Below are 16131 nucleotides of genomic sequence, written 5' to 3'. Positions count from 1 at the left end.
ATTTTTTCTTAAGCAGGAATCATCATCCCACGGCCAACTACGGAATGCGTCCTCACAATGAGTTATAATGAGCGAAGACCGAAATTGGCAGGTCGATGAGGAGAAGCTTGAGTCATATTCTCACCGTACACATGCCTCCGCAGGAAGTGCACACCTCCCGGTAACACCAGCACAGCTGGGAGAGCTGGCTCGGGGGGAGAGAAAGGGGTTAATACCAGCCCCAGCCAGGGGCAATCTACGCCCTGAGGGTGACCCTGCCTTATTTTATTCTGCATCATCACGTGGCACGTGTCTTGTCTCATTCATACGGTTAAGCAGGCATGGTGCGTTGGGGAATTTTTAAAGGAAAGAGTGAAAATTACCCATTTCAGAAGATTTTTTTTCGGGTTAATAAACAAAAATTTACAGTATAGTCCCTGAACCAAGTTGATCCTTTATAATATGTTTGATATTCCCCGTGAACTCACATTTAAGTGAATAAGTCACCAAAACCAGTGGTCATTTTATGTTAAATGAAAGAATCCCCCCAGGTTCATTTCGATTAACAGCTCTTTTGGGGACAAATAATCGATTTTAATGATTCACTTAATTACGCACATTCTTTATTATTCCATAATGAGTCACGTGCATTCTATATTCACAAAGAGGTGGGGCACTTTATCCAGCTGGGAATACCTGTATTTGCCCATCGGCCATCATCAAATGGGGCACCTGTCCAGGTGGGCCGACGGGTCGCGACTTCACCCGATCCTTTTTGTTTTTAATGATTTGGGTGAAGAGATACTTTGTAACGAGTTATGTTGGTAAATATAGGTGAAGTCACCATATACGTACCCAGGGGACACACATTCTATGCTGAATAACTGTGCTTGTTGTAAGAACATACTAAGTACCGCTATACAGCGCGTAATCCTGCAAAGACGGGGAGGGGGAGGTTAATCATTTCATTTTTTATTTTTTTTTAACCACTTTGGGCAAAGCTTTTCCTGACAAATCAGCTGTAAACCCCGACCGCCTGAGTCACATCCACCTCTGGGTGAAAAAAAAAAAAGAGTTAATGAGCTGCCACGCCTAGGGCACAGTGCCAACCAATCAGAGCGCAGGGGCCAGCATTCTAAGGGAAGGCTGCCAGCCAATCAGAGCGCACAGCTGTTGATTATAAGGCACAGTCTGCATTCTAGCTGCAGCACAGAGAGAGTATCAGCAGCAGGGAGCATCCTCAAACCAGCAAGGGCACTGGGGTGAACTGGTGAGTGGCTTCTGCTCTGGGCAGGGTACTGCTGTGGATTACTCCTGGGCTTCACACGCCACCAGATTACTGGCCAAGGCAGCCAGCAGCAGCATATGAAATTTATATTTTATTATTATTATTACTATAATACAATTATTACAATTTTATTTATATTTTATTATTAATATTATTATTATAAGAATATTACTATTATATTTTATTTATATTTTATTATTATTACTATAATACAATTATTACAATTATATTTCATTATTAATATTACTCTGGGGTTATTAATATTATTATATTTTATTTATATTTTTATTATTAATATTATAAAATTATTATTATTATAATTCTATTCATATTATTACAATATTATTACGATTATATTTTATTATTAATATTACCATTATATTTTAATTATTAATAGTATAAAATTATTATTATAATTGTATTTTAGTAATATTATTATAAGATTATTATTATACTTTCATTATATTTTATTTATATTTTATTATTATTATATTAATGTAGTTCGGCTTTTAGTCTGGGATGTTCACTGCAGATGCTGTGGCTTTCAACTCTCATCATGCTCAGCTTATAGCCCAGCTGCTGTGGTGTTTGGAATTAAAACAAAAATAAATAGAAAATGTTACGTTGAAAAGTGAAAGTCACATTACAATATCCTGAGTTCGGTTTTGTTAATACATTTTTTTACATTCTTTTTTATTTAAAAAAATGAATAGAATCAATTTGAAAAAATGATTAATTTACTGAGCCTGTAGTGCGTTATTCTGTTTATCAGTTTTTTAATTTCTAAAGATCTTTGGAAAATGTAATTTTGCGGGGGATTCTTGCTACACAGAGATGAATTGAAAGGAGAACTAAACATTTTATTTTTAGAATATATCTATATATAGAATAAAAAGTTATTTTTTAGAATTTATCTATTTAATATTCATTTTAATAATATTTATAATTTTTTTTATAATATTTTGCAAATTCTCATTTACTAAATTTACTAAGATGAATTTCTATAAAAAAATAAATAATATCTTTATATTATTTTAGACAGTGGTGACCTCATCAACCTCACTTCTAGAAGATAAATACCGAACGAGATGAAGACGTTTTTGTTCTCCGTAGTGTTTGCGTTCGTCCTTTTTTCTGGACTTGAAGCAGTAAGTGTTTTTTCTTCATATTCCAAAATTCCATATGAAATATATATATAAAAAATGTACATTTTTACATTTACTTTTTCTCTTCTTCCTCCCTTAGAGATTATCAAAACTAATGAAGGAAAGTACAGAAGGTAAGAGTGAAAAAGAAAGCAGGGGACAGAAGATAATGGGCGAAACAAAGACATCTGGAAGTTTTCATTCCTGATGCCTTCAACCCAAAGACTTTCAAGATAAATATTATATAAATGTATATTTTTTTTACAGAATGCGTCTGTCTGAACGGAGGAACCTGTGTGTATTACAGACTCTACGGGAGACCTTTCCGATGCATCTGCCCCAAAGGCTTTACCGGAGAACAGTGTGAAATAGGTAATTGGGTCAACACCAGCGCCAATCCAACACTAGTATCACCATCAATGGCAAGGTGTCTCCAGCTGGTTGAGGATATTGAGGAGATCTCCTTTCAGGACTAATCTTAAAGTCTGTCTGAAGGAGGACATCCATTGGAGGAAAATCTTATCCTTCTTGAGCATAAACCGCAGCACTGTATGCAGTAATATCTTGTTTTGCCCCAAAGAACTCCCTTTATCTGCAGACCTGGAGGCCACTACTGTTGTCATGTGATATTTTGGTTGACTTTCCTGGCTCAAACACCACACTGAGCTGATGCTTCATGGCAATGCTAATGAAGTCCGTTCCTCCATAGACTTTCGTTAGTCAGACAGTCCTGCTGGGTGATTAACACTATTTCTCCCCACGGGGGTATGATAAGGAATTAGAGTTTCTCAACTTGATTGGGCTAAGATAACAGAGCTGTTCTGTTGTGGTATTTGCACTACCAGTGGAGCCAATAAGATGTCCACATCTGCCCCACCAGGAGAAAAAAAAAATCCAAAATCTGGTATTTAGATGTTTGATAACTGTGATATAATGTATATTTTGTTCTTCATTTCTAGATATTAAATCAAAGTGTTATAAGGATACAGGCTTTGACTACAGGGGCATCGCATCTAAGACTAGCCACGGCAGAGACTGCTTGCCCTGGGATTCAGTTGATATAAGGCATCATTACTTTAATACCCAGAAGAAGGACGCCTTCGTACTTGGACTTGGCAAACACAACTTTTGCAGGTACTAATGCCATTTGTAACAGCACACAAACACCAAGAACAGAAGAACTTCCAGAGTCAGGAGGTCAACCAAACCAGCAGTTATGGATCCTTACCTGGCAATCTGCTGAGTGCTTAAAAAGTCACCTGATTTGATTTGTTTTGGTGTGAAGTTATCTTAGTACTGTTTATGTAATAATTCCATTTTTTTAAAGGAACCCGAGCAAAGGCTTAAAGCCATGGTGCTATTTCAAGAACGGGAAAAAAATCGCAGCCATGCCTTGTGATCTTCCAAAGTGTGAAGAAGAAAAGAGTCCTGGTAAGTACGCTGCATAGTTGGACCTGGAAACATGGTCCACAGTCTCCCCCTAGTGGAATAAACTGACACATAGCCTCTAACTGAAATACCAAGTAAGAGTTTCTACTTACTATCTAGGTCTCCATATGGGACATGCGGACCTAGAATGGTCCTGGAATTTGGAGATGATCCAGTTGTATTGCATATGAGATAAAACAAGAAAATACTTTGTTGACCATCCATAAGTTTAACTTTGTCTTACTCCCATTGAATTTTGATGATTTTTTTTTTCACCCACAGAACCCACATGTGGCCAACGTCAGCATAAGATGTATAAGGTGGTCCGTGGGAGTAGCACCCCCATCGAGTCCCAGCCGTGGATGGCCACCGTTTACCAGATTTCAAGGAGGAGCCGCCAGGAAAATTTTCTGTGCGGCGCCAGCCTTATCAGTCCGTGCTGGGTGCTAACCGCAGCCCACTGCTTCCCTGACAGGTAAGAAACCCTCCAACGTGGTTACGTTCCGGCCGTGACTTTCTTCAGCACATATGTAGCTAATACCTTGTCATTTGAGTGATCCCTGATCTATGTTTCCCATTTAGTGAGTTCCCAGAACCCAAAGATTATGTGGTCATCTTGGGAAAGTCTAATCTTGACGAGGCCAATGAAGAGAAAGAGCAAAAATTCCAGGTTGAGAAGGTTATCCGACACGCAGACTACAATGACCATACTGGAGCACTGGACAATGACATAGGTAAGGGACCGTTTGGTGGCTTAAAGTCACTTTTCTAGGGCCTTGGTTGATGGGTGGTAACTCATACATTTTTTTTTGTTTTTTCAGCTCTGGTGAAAATTCGCTCTGCATCAGGGAAGTGTGCATCCATGACAGAATCCGTCCAGACCATCTGTCTCCCACCATCCGAGCTCAAAATGGCGAGCAGCACCAAGTGTGAAATTGCCGGATTCGGCAAAGAGTCCTACAGTAAGTACATACTTAGCTAGGTGTAATTGGATTATTATTGAAGTGTAGGCACAAGTTTTGAGTATTTAGCCATTCTTCTTCTGAGCATTCAATACCTAACCCTATAGTTAAAACCGACAATTAGTGAATAGTCCATCTTGAAGGCCTTGAGAACCTCAGATGCACCTGTTTCCTCTTACTCTGTCTATAAAACTGTAGACCAGTAAGCTGTATGTAACGTTGTTCTCCATTTCTGCAGACAGCTTGGTTTTCTCTCAGCTTCTGAGGTCCACGTCAGTCCAGCTGATCCCCCAGGAGCTGTGCCAGTCGGAGCTTTACTACGGGAAACTGATAAACAACAATATGTTTTGTGCTGGAGACCCCGAGTGGAAGGTGGACGCCTGCAAGGTGAGAAGCTGTCTTTGGTGATTCTCTGTTAACACTGCCTGGAATTACTGTCGCTGATTAACACCCTTGTGGGCAAACCTACTGAGGTCCTTGTGGAACCTTTTGTAAATTCCTCCAACAAAGAGCTGGCTCAGATTGAGGTGACAGAAAAGTAGTGGTGACCAAGTATGAGAAGTTGGCGTTAGCCGCCTATGATCTCTCTTCTAGTACCCAACGTCGACAGGTTAAGTCGTGCTAAGTTTAACTTTAACCCGGTCTTTGTCTGCTCTTCTAGGGGGATTCTGGTGGACCTCTGATATGTTCCCATGATGGACAGATGACCCTCTATGGAGTAATTAGCTGGGGGGACGGATGTGCTAAGGAAAACCGACCTGGAGTGTACACCCGCATAACACAATATCTACCCTGGATAAAGGAAAACATGGCAGAGGATAATTACAAGCAGAAAACACCCAAATAATGAAGTTTGATCCAAACCTCCAGTGGCTTATCTCTTCACTGCTAGTGGATAAGGACCTGTAAGCCTCGACGGAGGGGAAGTTGGAGACTGTTACTGTGACAACATTTCAAGAATTCGTTGACCACACAAGCAATGGTGCAATGTAAGGTTGACCAAAACGTTCCATGGTTGCTGTCGAAAAAACCTTCAACACCAGCGTTTATGCATTGGTCATGGACATAAGTTCTTAAGATTTAGGTGCAAATTATCTTCTGGTTTTGAACCAGAGGGTCTTCTGATCCATGAGTGGTCATCATACATCCCCCAAAAAGTTCTTCCATACACGGGGAGGGATTTTAGTTTAAGTAACTTACCACCACCCACCCTAGACTTACGTAATTGGCTATCTGGTCCTCTTAACGTCGGCAGGAGGAATTTGGGGACCTTATGCAGCACCTTTTCCACCTTGTGGTGTCCAAGTATCGCACATCCCGTCACGGGTGTATTCAGACGTTTATGAAACTGAATCCTTTTGTTGGGATATGCAAATGAAGGTATTTGGTTTTTTTATTATTATTATTTCCTGAAAAAAAAATGCACTTAACCCGTTCACCGCTGGACTGATTTTATACAAAACTACGGAGTTTCATATCTTCGTGACAATGGTTTGTAACAAGAAACACAGAATCTCAAGATGGGTGACCTCCCTCTCTCACCGAGATGAACTTGCTTCTAGGCCAACGTTCCCAAACTGACATTTCTTAACGTCCGACGTTCTTCATGGTTTCTCGGAGTCTGAATGCTAATTAAAGGGGAAGCGTCATATTACGATTCTCTGATATGGTTCCCCTTTAAGCAGATCACACGACGGTGGAATTTAATTTACTGAATTAACCCTCTTTATGGTAAATCTAACCCCAGAGAATGAACTCTATATATATAACTTATTTCTAACTATTTATCTTATTAATTATTTATAAAACTATTTTATTTATTTATTTGTGTATTAGAAGACTTGTTAATATGAAGGATATCCTCGTCTGCTTTAATATCAAAGGTCTGGCGATCCCTTCAGCGTTAAGACATTTTTTAAAAAAAAGTTTATTTATTGTCTTGTATGTTTTTTTAATTGTTGATAATATGAATTAATTTAATATTATATAAATATTAGATTAAACCAATAAATTATTTTCTCTGTATTTTTGCCTTTTATTTACGTTCTATACATTTAATAAACCCATGTTTCGGATTGCTATAGGGGGCTGAGTGGGAACCTGTTGTGGCCTTTAGGGCAGAAGAACCCTTTGATCCGGTAGCATCTTCCTGGCATCCCGTGGCACTTACCAGGGTTACTGCTTTGGGGCTCACTTGGGACTTCTGAGCCCCTACGTTAAACAAAGAGATTGGGGTATCTGGGTCATTGGCAGCGTCCCCTACTGGATAGGAACCTGCAATGCAGGTGATGATCCCTAACCAGCATACCTGGGGCCCTTGCCTGGGGTACAGGAGAATATATATATATTTGTGTTTCTGGCCAACCAGTCCTGCCTCCTCCACGCTGTCCCGGAGGTCTCTCTACCATCGGGCAGCATAGAGACAGCGGGCACTCAGATCTGAGCGGGGGGGATCCCGGATACCCTCCCCAGCTAATGGCGGGACCCCAGGGTAACTACAAGACTTCTCTCCTCAGGGAGCCCACAATACTGTAAAGAGTGTTCCTGCGGCCTGATCACACAGCCCACTCCTGTGGAGGACCTTCTTCCACAACCTCCCTCACTGCCAATAGCCAGCTCCCAAAAACCTCTGGAAGATCCTGCCGCCCCCTGATTGGTGTATCAGATCACATGTCCCAGCAGGCAAAGGGGCATGAGAGAAACATTCAGCTCCTCCATTTGAAGTCCTGAACTATACTGATTTTCCCAAAACATAAAGCGTGAGCTTTATCACGTTCTAAGTACAGGGTGCGGACTGTTTATCTCACATTTCTGTTTCGCTTTCTGTTTCTGGGAAATCATAATTGCCGTGTCCTATTTATGTTCTCAATTAGATGTATAAAAAGTATGAATTGCCCAGTGTAGGGTGGGGTAGTGCATAATACCTGATAATCCTGTTTAAATCACATTAATAAAGAGGGTTTTTTGATGATGAGCAAGATGGAAATGCGAGGAAGGAGTTCCTGTGATTCCCCCCACCGTCCCTATGTTTTTAGTTAATTATAGTGAATATATGTACCTGGAAAGTCCTCCCCAAATGTGTCCCATAGCTGAGTTAGGGAAAGTTTGGCTAGAGTTTCCGTTTTTTTGAGAAAACCGAAAGCCATAGAGGCACAAAACATGTCACAGTAGGTGGAGAAAAGCTCTAACTCATCAACAGGTCTAGAGTCTATTGTGGCTGGAGATCAGAGCTCTTAAGTGTTGGAGACAAGTGGTGATAGCCCAGTCATGGATACCTTAATGAAATCACTCCTCTAAAATAAGGGTGAAGCGTTTAAAAAGGATACACGAGACATGACTAATATACTGCAAAAAGATATCCAAGAGTTACATGGGTGGACCACATGGAATCCAAGATGATGGATTACATGGAGGCCCATAATGGGTTTGCAGACAATGTCATTGACGTGCTTGTGGAGATGAATTGAATAAAGTGGCTGACCTAAAAGACTAGTCTCCCCGAAATAAAATTCGTAGGAGTGATAAGTTGGTCAGACCATGCACTGATAGCAGGCGTGCTTGGCTTAGCTCGTTCCTTCATGAGTATGGAGATTGAACGATTGAATAATGACCCAAGCTCCATCTAACAACAGATCACAGATTACTTCAAGGACAACCCCATTCTTCAGTTTCTCCAGACGCCCTGGACTGTTTACAAAGCAGTGGTTGGGGGGGGGGGGATAATTCACATTAATACAAATTGAAACAGGAACAAGAGCGTACATGCCTAGGTTGATGTGACCAGGAATAAACGAACCCCCACCGATCAGGCGACCCGACATATGTTGACTAACAGCATAATAGATACCAAAATGTTAAAATACAGTGTGTTAGTTAGAATACTGTTTTACTATTCCACTAATCTAATTTAATCAAATTTTTTTATTTTTTAAAAAAGCACCTAACTTTTAGGATGCGGCCTATAATCGGGTGGGGCCTATAATCGAGCCGATACGGTAATTACTGTTAGCGCAATCAATGGGAAAATACCTTCAGCAGGAAGAAAACTTTCTCAGAACAGAGACTGAGCTTTATCATATTCTATTTTATATCATCTATTTATTTTTGTAACTGATGAATGTTGGGTTTAGGATTGAGACATGTTTTACATACATTGTCTTATTATACATTGTTGATTACCTTCTTGCTTCTTGATTTCTACCTTTCTTCGCTTAGATTTATTTATGTGGGATAAAGCCAGGAGGAGGTCTGAGCCAAACCCGTACATCCTCCATGGCAGCTTTACCCAGCAGCGCACGTCCAGCAGAGCGCCGGGTACGGGGTACCATGCTGTATCCAGGCAGCAGGGTTCTGTTCGCTTGGATCAGGCCTAGGCCAGTACCCAAGGTTAATATGCCCCTGAGTTTGGCCCTACAGAGACTGGCACTGAAATGGCCCAGTGAAATGTGCGGATGTCTCCATTATCGGCAGACAGTCCCTACACCGCAGACATCCCGACATTTCAAATAATGGAAGAAGACGCTTTTAAGGGGTGGGGTTAGAGGCGTGGCTGGGGTAGGGCTTTACCCAGAGACTCTATGTCACTTTATGCCCTACTGCTGAGTATTTGTGTAACTGAGTGGGGTATTTAGGAGAATGGGTTATATTTGCCGGATTTAAAACTTAAACAAGGCAAATATACCCTGATACGCAGCAACCATTCTGAGCTCCTGGAAAGGACTGGCAACAGGGGAGGAAAGAGGGACACCGTGGGAGGAAAGAGGAGCAATGAGGGAGGTAAGAGGGGCAACAGAGGAAGACAGAAGCACACAGAAATATGGCGCTCCCACAGAGGCACTGGACAAATGAAATAAGTATCAAGATATGATACTGAGATTTCTGATTCCAGTTAGCATTTGCCACGGAATCCCTCTTTTGTCCAAAAGTAAAGTAGGATTTGTGAGGAGCGGCGTGTTTTATTTCAGATGCAACAACAGGACTTTAACATAATCAATCCCAAGACACAAATCTCCATCAACCGATTTATTTGCTTACATGAAACCATTAAATTATATGTTATTGATACAGAATCTTAAACATTTGATTAGAGAACTATAAAGAGATACATGGATAGATAGATAGATAGATAGATAGATAGATAGATAGATAGATAATAGATAGATATATAGATAGATAGATAGATAGATTCTGATTAATTAAACCCATTACATCACTTGGTGCAATATATGAAAAATTACATTCAGACACAGATCTAGTAACATTCCCAGAGTTACTCAGGTTATGGGGAGTGAAACAGCCCTGGCACACAACGGGTTATTATGTAACCAATCGGATTTCTCTTCTCTGAGCTGTCACTGGTTGGCGGGCAAATCTTTTACACAGAGATCATTAATCCCAGCTCCAGATTTTCACCCAGGATTTACTCCATACCTCAAAGGCAGCGTGAAGCGGCTCAGTGAAGGTGGCAGTGAAGGTGTGTAAGTGTCTGACCGGGTCACACAGCTCATAAAAGGACAGCCGCCCGGCCTCATAGTCCAGGAATATTCCCAACCTCTGACAAGACGGGCGGTGAGGTAACTGGATTACTTTACCGTCATGTCTCACTAAATACTGATCACCTGACCACTTCCGCAAACCCCATGACTTGTTATTATATCCAATCCATGACTGACATCCTCTCCTGTCTATACTGGGATAGGCCATCCCGACAACCCATACCCCTGATTCTATGCCCTCAACTCCCCAGTAATGTCTCCCTGAGGAGAAACTCCTGGTACTTAAAACCTGAGCATAATCCTGAAATCTCTCTGGTGTTTCTGGGTAAATCTGGTTTATTTCTGATCTGGACACAGTTTTCAAGTCACCTGATACATCTACACGATTACCAGCCGTGTTTACATCCAGTAATATGTCTGAAGCCTGAGGAGCATCGAGACGTCTCTTTGCACCGGTCACAATACCAGCTAAACCTGTGTGTAAAATCACTGAGATCAGACCCTCATCCAGATCTATAGCACGGAGCTTTTTATCATCAATGTCTCTCTCCTCTTCTTCTTCAGAATGTAACTCATCCTTATCACTCTTAGAATCAGAAAAGTCCTGTTTCTGTAAGACAGTTAATGAGTCAGCCATGTTGCACAGCTCCTCAATGTCATGTATCTTCCTGGACAGTCCCTCCTTCTTTATTTCCAGCTGCTGGATTAGATCTGAGACTCGGAGTAAGACCTGCTTTTCCTGCCGGGAGATCTCACTCAGGACTCTCTTCTCTAGAGCTTCCAGCTGTTCCCTGATGTCTCTAATCAGGGCAGTGACTCGCTCCGTTTCTCCAGCTGCTTTTTCTCGCACTTCTCTCCTGCGCTCCTGCAGACTCAGGACTCGTTTCTCTGTCTCCGCTCGCTTTGAGGTCAGTTTCTGCAGAACATTTCTCAGTTTCTCCTTCTTCTTCTCAGAAGCCTCATTCAGAGTCTCCACCTGGTGTCCCCTGTGCTCTCCGGCCAAGTTGCAGGACACACAGATACAGACAGCATCCTTAGTGCAGTAATATTTCAGGATCTCCCGGTGGACGGAGCATTTTCTTTTATCAGTAGAGGTGGTGGGTTCCGTTAAGACGTGTTCTGCTGACTTGCTGTGGACCCTCAGGTGCTCCTCACACAGAGAAGCTTCACAGAGTAGACAGGTTTTAGAAGCAGGAACAGGAGAGGTAATACAATAACTACAGGAGATTCCAGCCATTGTAAGCACAGGCTCTGTATCGAACAGACTCCGTGCTATGTTCCTCAGTCTCAGGGATCTTCTAAGCTCAGGTCGAGTCCTGAAAGTTTCTCTGCATTCAGGGCACGAGTATCTCCCCTCTTCCTGGGTGTCCAGCACATCCCCAATACAGACCCGACAGAAGCTGTGTCCACATGTCAGGATTACGGGATCGGTATAAATGCTCAGGCAGAACGAGCAGGTGAGCTCCTCTATCAGACCAGCGGACGCCATAACTGAAAACAAGAAAATGAAACTAAACTTTAATTACCCAGAAAGCTACTCAACTAATTAACTCTTTGGGTTCTCTGTGGTAATACTGTTTTGTGTTCTTTTATTCTTTCTTATTAACTGAGCATTTCCCCCCTCTGTGTGAACTTTGGGGCATCTCATAATGCGTTTTGCCTCCTTAAGATTTGTTTTGTATTTTCTCCCTCAGTCTGGTTATAGTTCTAGGCCGAGACTGGATCCTGAAAGGGCCTCAAAACAAAGAGCAGGATCTGCTTCTTGTCTACCATTTTCTCCTGTTCACAACCACCTGTAGTCCAACGGTCATTTCCAGGAAGCCTCTGAGGCTGCAGCACCGGTGATTTGTGTGGAGTTGGAGAGTTTGTAAATCTCAGCCTCCACTTTATGAACCTCCTGATATAAAAGAAAGAATTGCTGGTAAACAGAGTTTTATAATCCGCCATGTTGGTCTGAGGTAAAAATACAACACACATGTCACGTCAACAGGCCGGCGGCCTATTACTGTACCTGAAGTGTATGCAGATGCTTATTATCACCACCAGATCACCTCCTGATTATCACCAACTACACTTAGAAAATGCTGTATTTGGACAAAAGCTGCCGATTGACAGATGTACCCCAGACGATGCCCTAGGCCTGACCCAGCGCAGCACCTCCAGCAAACTCAGAAAATACTGCCCGGCTATAGACAGTTTAAATACTCACACAAGACTCCACCCACTACAAAGTAATCCAATCACCAACACCCAGCTGGTTCCAGTCAGATTAACTCTCTCCTAATCTAACCAAGGCCTCAATTTTTCTTCGAGTCTCCCAAGGAGAATCTGGCCTGTGGTAGAGGAGAGGGAGATGTCAGTAAAGCCGGATACAAAAAGAGATCTCCAGAATATCTCTGGCTAGAATGCTGACCCGGGACAAACGCTTCCCACTTCTCTTTCTGTTGGAGGAAAGTGGAATCCATATTTTCATTTCTCAGCCACAGCTTAAAATCTATGGTTTGCTGCCTTGTACACTCCTGTCTCGCATACACGGGTAAAACCCCCGATAAAGATACGTTGGATGCCACCTGCTGCAGATCCTCATCAAGGTTACTGAAAACACCTGTTAGCGCGCTGACCTCCTCACTGGACAAATTCACAATAACATCCAACTTCCAGTCATGTCTCGCTTCCTTACCATTTTTAAAATGTGTCAGTAACACCCTCTCCCAGGTGTTTACCCTTCTTACCCTTTTCTCAGTGCATTTACTCTTATCTACCTGTATAGCTAGAGATGGGGTCTCAGAAGCCCCCTTACAGCACTGTTAGGAGAAGGCCTGGAGAACTCCAGGAAAATTGCTTCTTCTCCGGTTTAACAACCGAATCTACCAGGTCACGGGAATGTGGTCCTGGCATGCCCCACTACCCATCCATTATCCCTTTTAAATGGGGGTGTTTCCAACAATGTCACCAGGAACACCCACTGACATCTGGGAGAACGCCCACTGACATCAGCAGGACTGCCCACTAATCTGGGCAGTTCTGACCTTATCCCTCCAGGGTATGCTCCAGAGGGCCGGAGCCCACAAATTCCCAGGTATGATTAAGAGAGCTATAGGGGAGTAAAGAAGGGCACAAAGATTTGGGAACTGGCCAAACTAAGCAGGGACTCTTAGCAGGTATGCTATTTAGGTTTCTGACTTTGATTGACATTTGTTTGTGAGTCCCACTTAAGTCCAATAAGTAAAGTGTGATTTGAGAGGGATGATTTATTTCAGATGCCATGAATTTATTTTAATCTAATTAAGACCACGACACAAATCGCCATCAGCCGATTTATTTTATTAAATGTCACCATTAAATCATGTTATTAATGCAGAATTTGAGGGGGGATTAAAAAGCCCCAGAATTTTAAAAAATTTGGTTAGGTTGATTTAGGAAAGATAGATAGATAATTCATTGTTATTAATTAAACAGAGTATATAATTTGGCACAATAAATTAGAAATTCCATTCAGAAGCAGGCGTAGTGACGTTAGATTTACTCGGGTCCTAGAGCGTGAACTAGCCCTGGCATGCAATGGGTTATTAAGGCGCTACCTGTTGTAACCAATCAGATTTCCTCTCTTTGAGCTGTCAGTAGTTGCCAGGCAAATCAGCTACACAAGAATCATTATTCCCAGCTCCAGATCTTCTCCCAGGCTTCACTCCTTACCCCAAACGCAGCGTGAAGCGGCTCAGTGAAGGTGGCAGTGAAGGTGTGTAAGTGTCTGACCGGGTCACACAGCTCATAAAAGGACAGCCGCCCGGCCTCATAGTCCAGGAATATCCCCAACCTCTGACAGAATGGGCGGTGAGGTAACTGGATTACTTTACTGTCATGTCTCACTAAATACTGATCACCTGACCACATCCACAAACCCCAGGACTTCTTATTATATCCAATCGCTGACTGACGTCCTCTCCTGTCTATACTGGGATAGGCCATCCCTACACCCCATATCCCTGATTTACTGACCTCCACTTCCCAGTAATGTCTCCCTGAGGAGAAACTCCTGGTGCTTAAAACCTGAGCACAACCCTGAAATCTCTCTGGTGTATTCGGGCGACTCTGGTTTATTTCTGACCAGGATACAGTTTTCAAGTCACCTGATACATCTACACGATTACCAGCCGTGTTTACATCCAGTAATATGTCTGAAGCCTGAGGAGCATCGAGGCGTCTCTTTGCAGCGGTCACAATACCAGCTAAACCTGTGTGTAAAATCACTGAGATCAGACCATCATCCAGATCTACAGCACAGAACTTTTTATCATCAATTTCTCTGTCGTTATCATCTCCCTCCTCAGCATCACAAAACTTATAATGGTCTGATTCCCATTCCTGTAAGACAGCTATTGGGTCAGTCATGTTGCACAGCTCCTCGATGTCTTGTATCTTCCTGGACAGTCCCTCCTTCCTTATTTCCAGCTGCTGGATTAGATCTGAGACGCGGAGTAAGGCCTGCACTTCCTGCCGGGAGATCTCACTCAGGACCCTCTTCTCTAGAGCTTCCAGCTGTTCCCTGATGTCTCTAATCAGGGCCGCGACTCGCTCCGTTTCTCCAGCTGCTTTTTCTCTCACTTCTCTCCTGCGCTCCTGCAGACTCTCGACTCGTTTCTCTGTCTCCTCTCGCTTTGAGGTCAGTTTCTGCAGAACATTTCTCAGTTTCTCTTTCTTCTTCTCAGAGGCCTCATTCAGAGTCTCCACCTGGTGTCCCCTGTGCTCTCCGGCCAAATTGCAGGACAAACAGATACAGACGGCATCCTCAGTGCAGTAATATTCCAGGACCTTCCTGTGGACGGAGCATTTTCTGTTCTCCAGTGAAGCGGTGGGTTCAGTTAGAACATGTTCCGGGGACTTGCTGTGTTTCTTTAAGTGTTTCTCGCACAGAGAAGCTTCACACAGCAGACAGGTTTTAGCAGCAGGCACAGGAGAGTCACAGTAAGTACAGGAGACCCCATCGTACTCCTGCGCTGGGTGAGTAGATAAGAAACTCTCCACTATGTTATACAGTCTATGGCTTCTTTCAAGCTTGGGGCGAGTCCTGTACCTTTCTCTGCACTCAGGACAAGAAAATCTCTGCTCGTCATCCTGGCCATCCCATGTCTTAGTGATACATTCCCGGCAGAAGCTGTGTCCGCATGTCAGGGTAACAGGATCTTTGTAAATGTCAGTGCAGACAGAGCAGGTCATCTCCTGTCTCAGACTACCAGTAGCCATCACTGAGAACAGCGAGAAGAAAACTATACTGAATTTCCCGGAACGCAGATGGTGAGCTTTACCATCTTCTAAATACAGGGTGGGGACTGTTTGTTTCACATAGTTTCTGATGACGCTCTAGATTAATAATTGCCGTGTCCTATTTATGTTCGTATTTAGATGCATAACTATGAGTTGCACGGTGTTGGGGGGAGGGTGTGCACAAGACCAATAATCATGTATAAAAAGAGTAAATCTGGGTAATGAGCAGGAGAAATTCATTCCCTCCATACAGGATTATACATTCATTCGCAGATACTCAGCGCTGTTACCCAAGTGACGTCTGGCAGCATCCGCTGGGCAAGATTAATGCAAATTGCAGAGAGACATAGTTTGCGTCACTCATCTGTAAAAACGTTGGAGGTGTGACTCAATTTAGCCCTCTGAGTGCCAGGCAAAAATGTCCTGTGTGAGACACTGGGATAATTTTACACTTTACTCAGGGGAATCTCCATATATTTTCTTGAGGACAATTTAAGCTATCTTTATATACCTTGCTTACCCGTGCACCCGGCTCATCATAAAATGGAAATCGACAGAAACCAGAAAGG

At 42.6% G+C, this 16131-nt stretch overlaps 3 protein-coding genes across 3 annotated transcripts in view; 1 reads left to right on the top strand and 2 right to left on the bottom strand.

The window, feature by feature from the left end:
- LOC128469151 (E3 ubiquitin-protein ligase TRIM11-like) overlaps positions 1-11786 on the bottom strand; it is a 66397-nt gene extending 54611 nt beyond the window's left edge. The window contains exons 1-2 of the mRNA XM_053450992.1: positions 11256-11786; positions 2599-2623 (exon numbers count right to left, since the gene is read on the bottom strand). Of these exons, the coding sequence (XP_053306967.1) occupies positions 2599-2623; positions 11256-11786 (556 nt within the window). The remainder of the gene's footprint in view (positions 1-2598; positions 2624-11255) is intronic.
- On the top strand, positions 1185-6462 carry PLAU (plasminogen activator, urokinase). Its single transcript, XM_053451004.1, has 11 exons — positions 1185-1249; positions 2306-2415; positions 2513-2546; positions 2680-2784; positions 3372-3546; positions 3740-3843; positions 4123-4315; positions 4423-4574; positions 4662-4802; positions 5041-5189; positions 5464-6462. Exons 2-11 carry the CDS (start codon positions 2356-2358, stop codon positions 5647-5649), a joined length of 1299 nt encoding a protein of 432 aa, XP_053306979.1. The 5' UTR covers positions 1185-1249; positions 2306-2355; the 3' UTR covers positions 5650-6462.
- Positions 11787-13951: 2165 nt separating the features above from the next.
- LOC128469272 (E3 ubiquitin/ISG15 ligase TRIM25-like) lies at positions 13952-15547 on the bottom strand. The gene has a single exon (XM_053451095.1). The coding sequence runs from the start codon at positions 15539-15541 to the stop codon at positions 13952-13954; it is 1590 nt and encodes a 529-aa protein (XP_053307070.1). The 5' UTR covers positions 15542-15547.
- Between the last annotated feature and the right edge of the window lie 584 nt (positions 15548-16131).

The sequence above is a fragment of the Spea bombifrons genome, chromosome 11 (assembly GCF_027358695.1).
Source record: "Spea bombifrons isolate aSpeBom1 chromosome 11, aSpeBom1.2.pri, whole genome shotgun sequence".
Classification (NCBI taxonomy): domain Eukaryota; kingdom Metazoa; phylum Chordata; class Amphibia; order Anura; family Pelobatidae; genus Spea; species Spea bombifrons.
Note: the sequence above shows the minus strand (reverse complement) of the source record. Positions and strands in the feature narration are given on the sequence as shown.

Coding starts and splice junctions, on each gene's coding strand:
- LOC128469272 (XM_053451095.1), bottom strand. CDS start 15,541: ATGGCTACTGGTAGTCTGAGACAGGAGATGACCTGCTCTGTCTGCACT.
- PLAU (XM_053451004.1), top strand. CDS start 2,356: ATGAAGACGTTTTTGTTCTCCGTAGTGTTTGCGTTCGTCCTTTTTTCT. Junction 3,547..3,739: donor GGCAAACACAACTTTTGCAG/GTACTAATGCCA, acceptor ATTTTTTTAAAG/GAACCCGAGCAAAGGCTTAA. Junction 4,316..4,422: donor GCCCACTGCTTCCCTGACAG/GTAAGAAACCCT, acceptor TTTCCCATTTAG/TGAGTTCCCAGAACCCAAAG.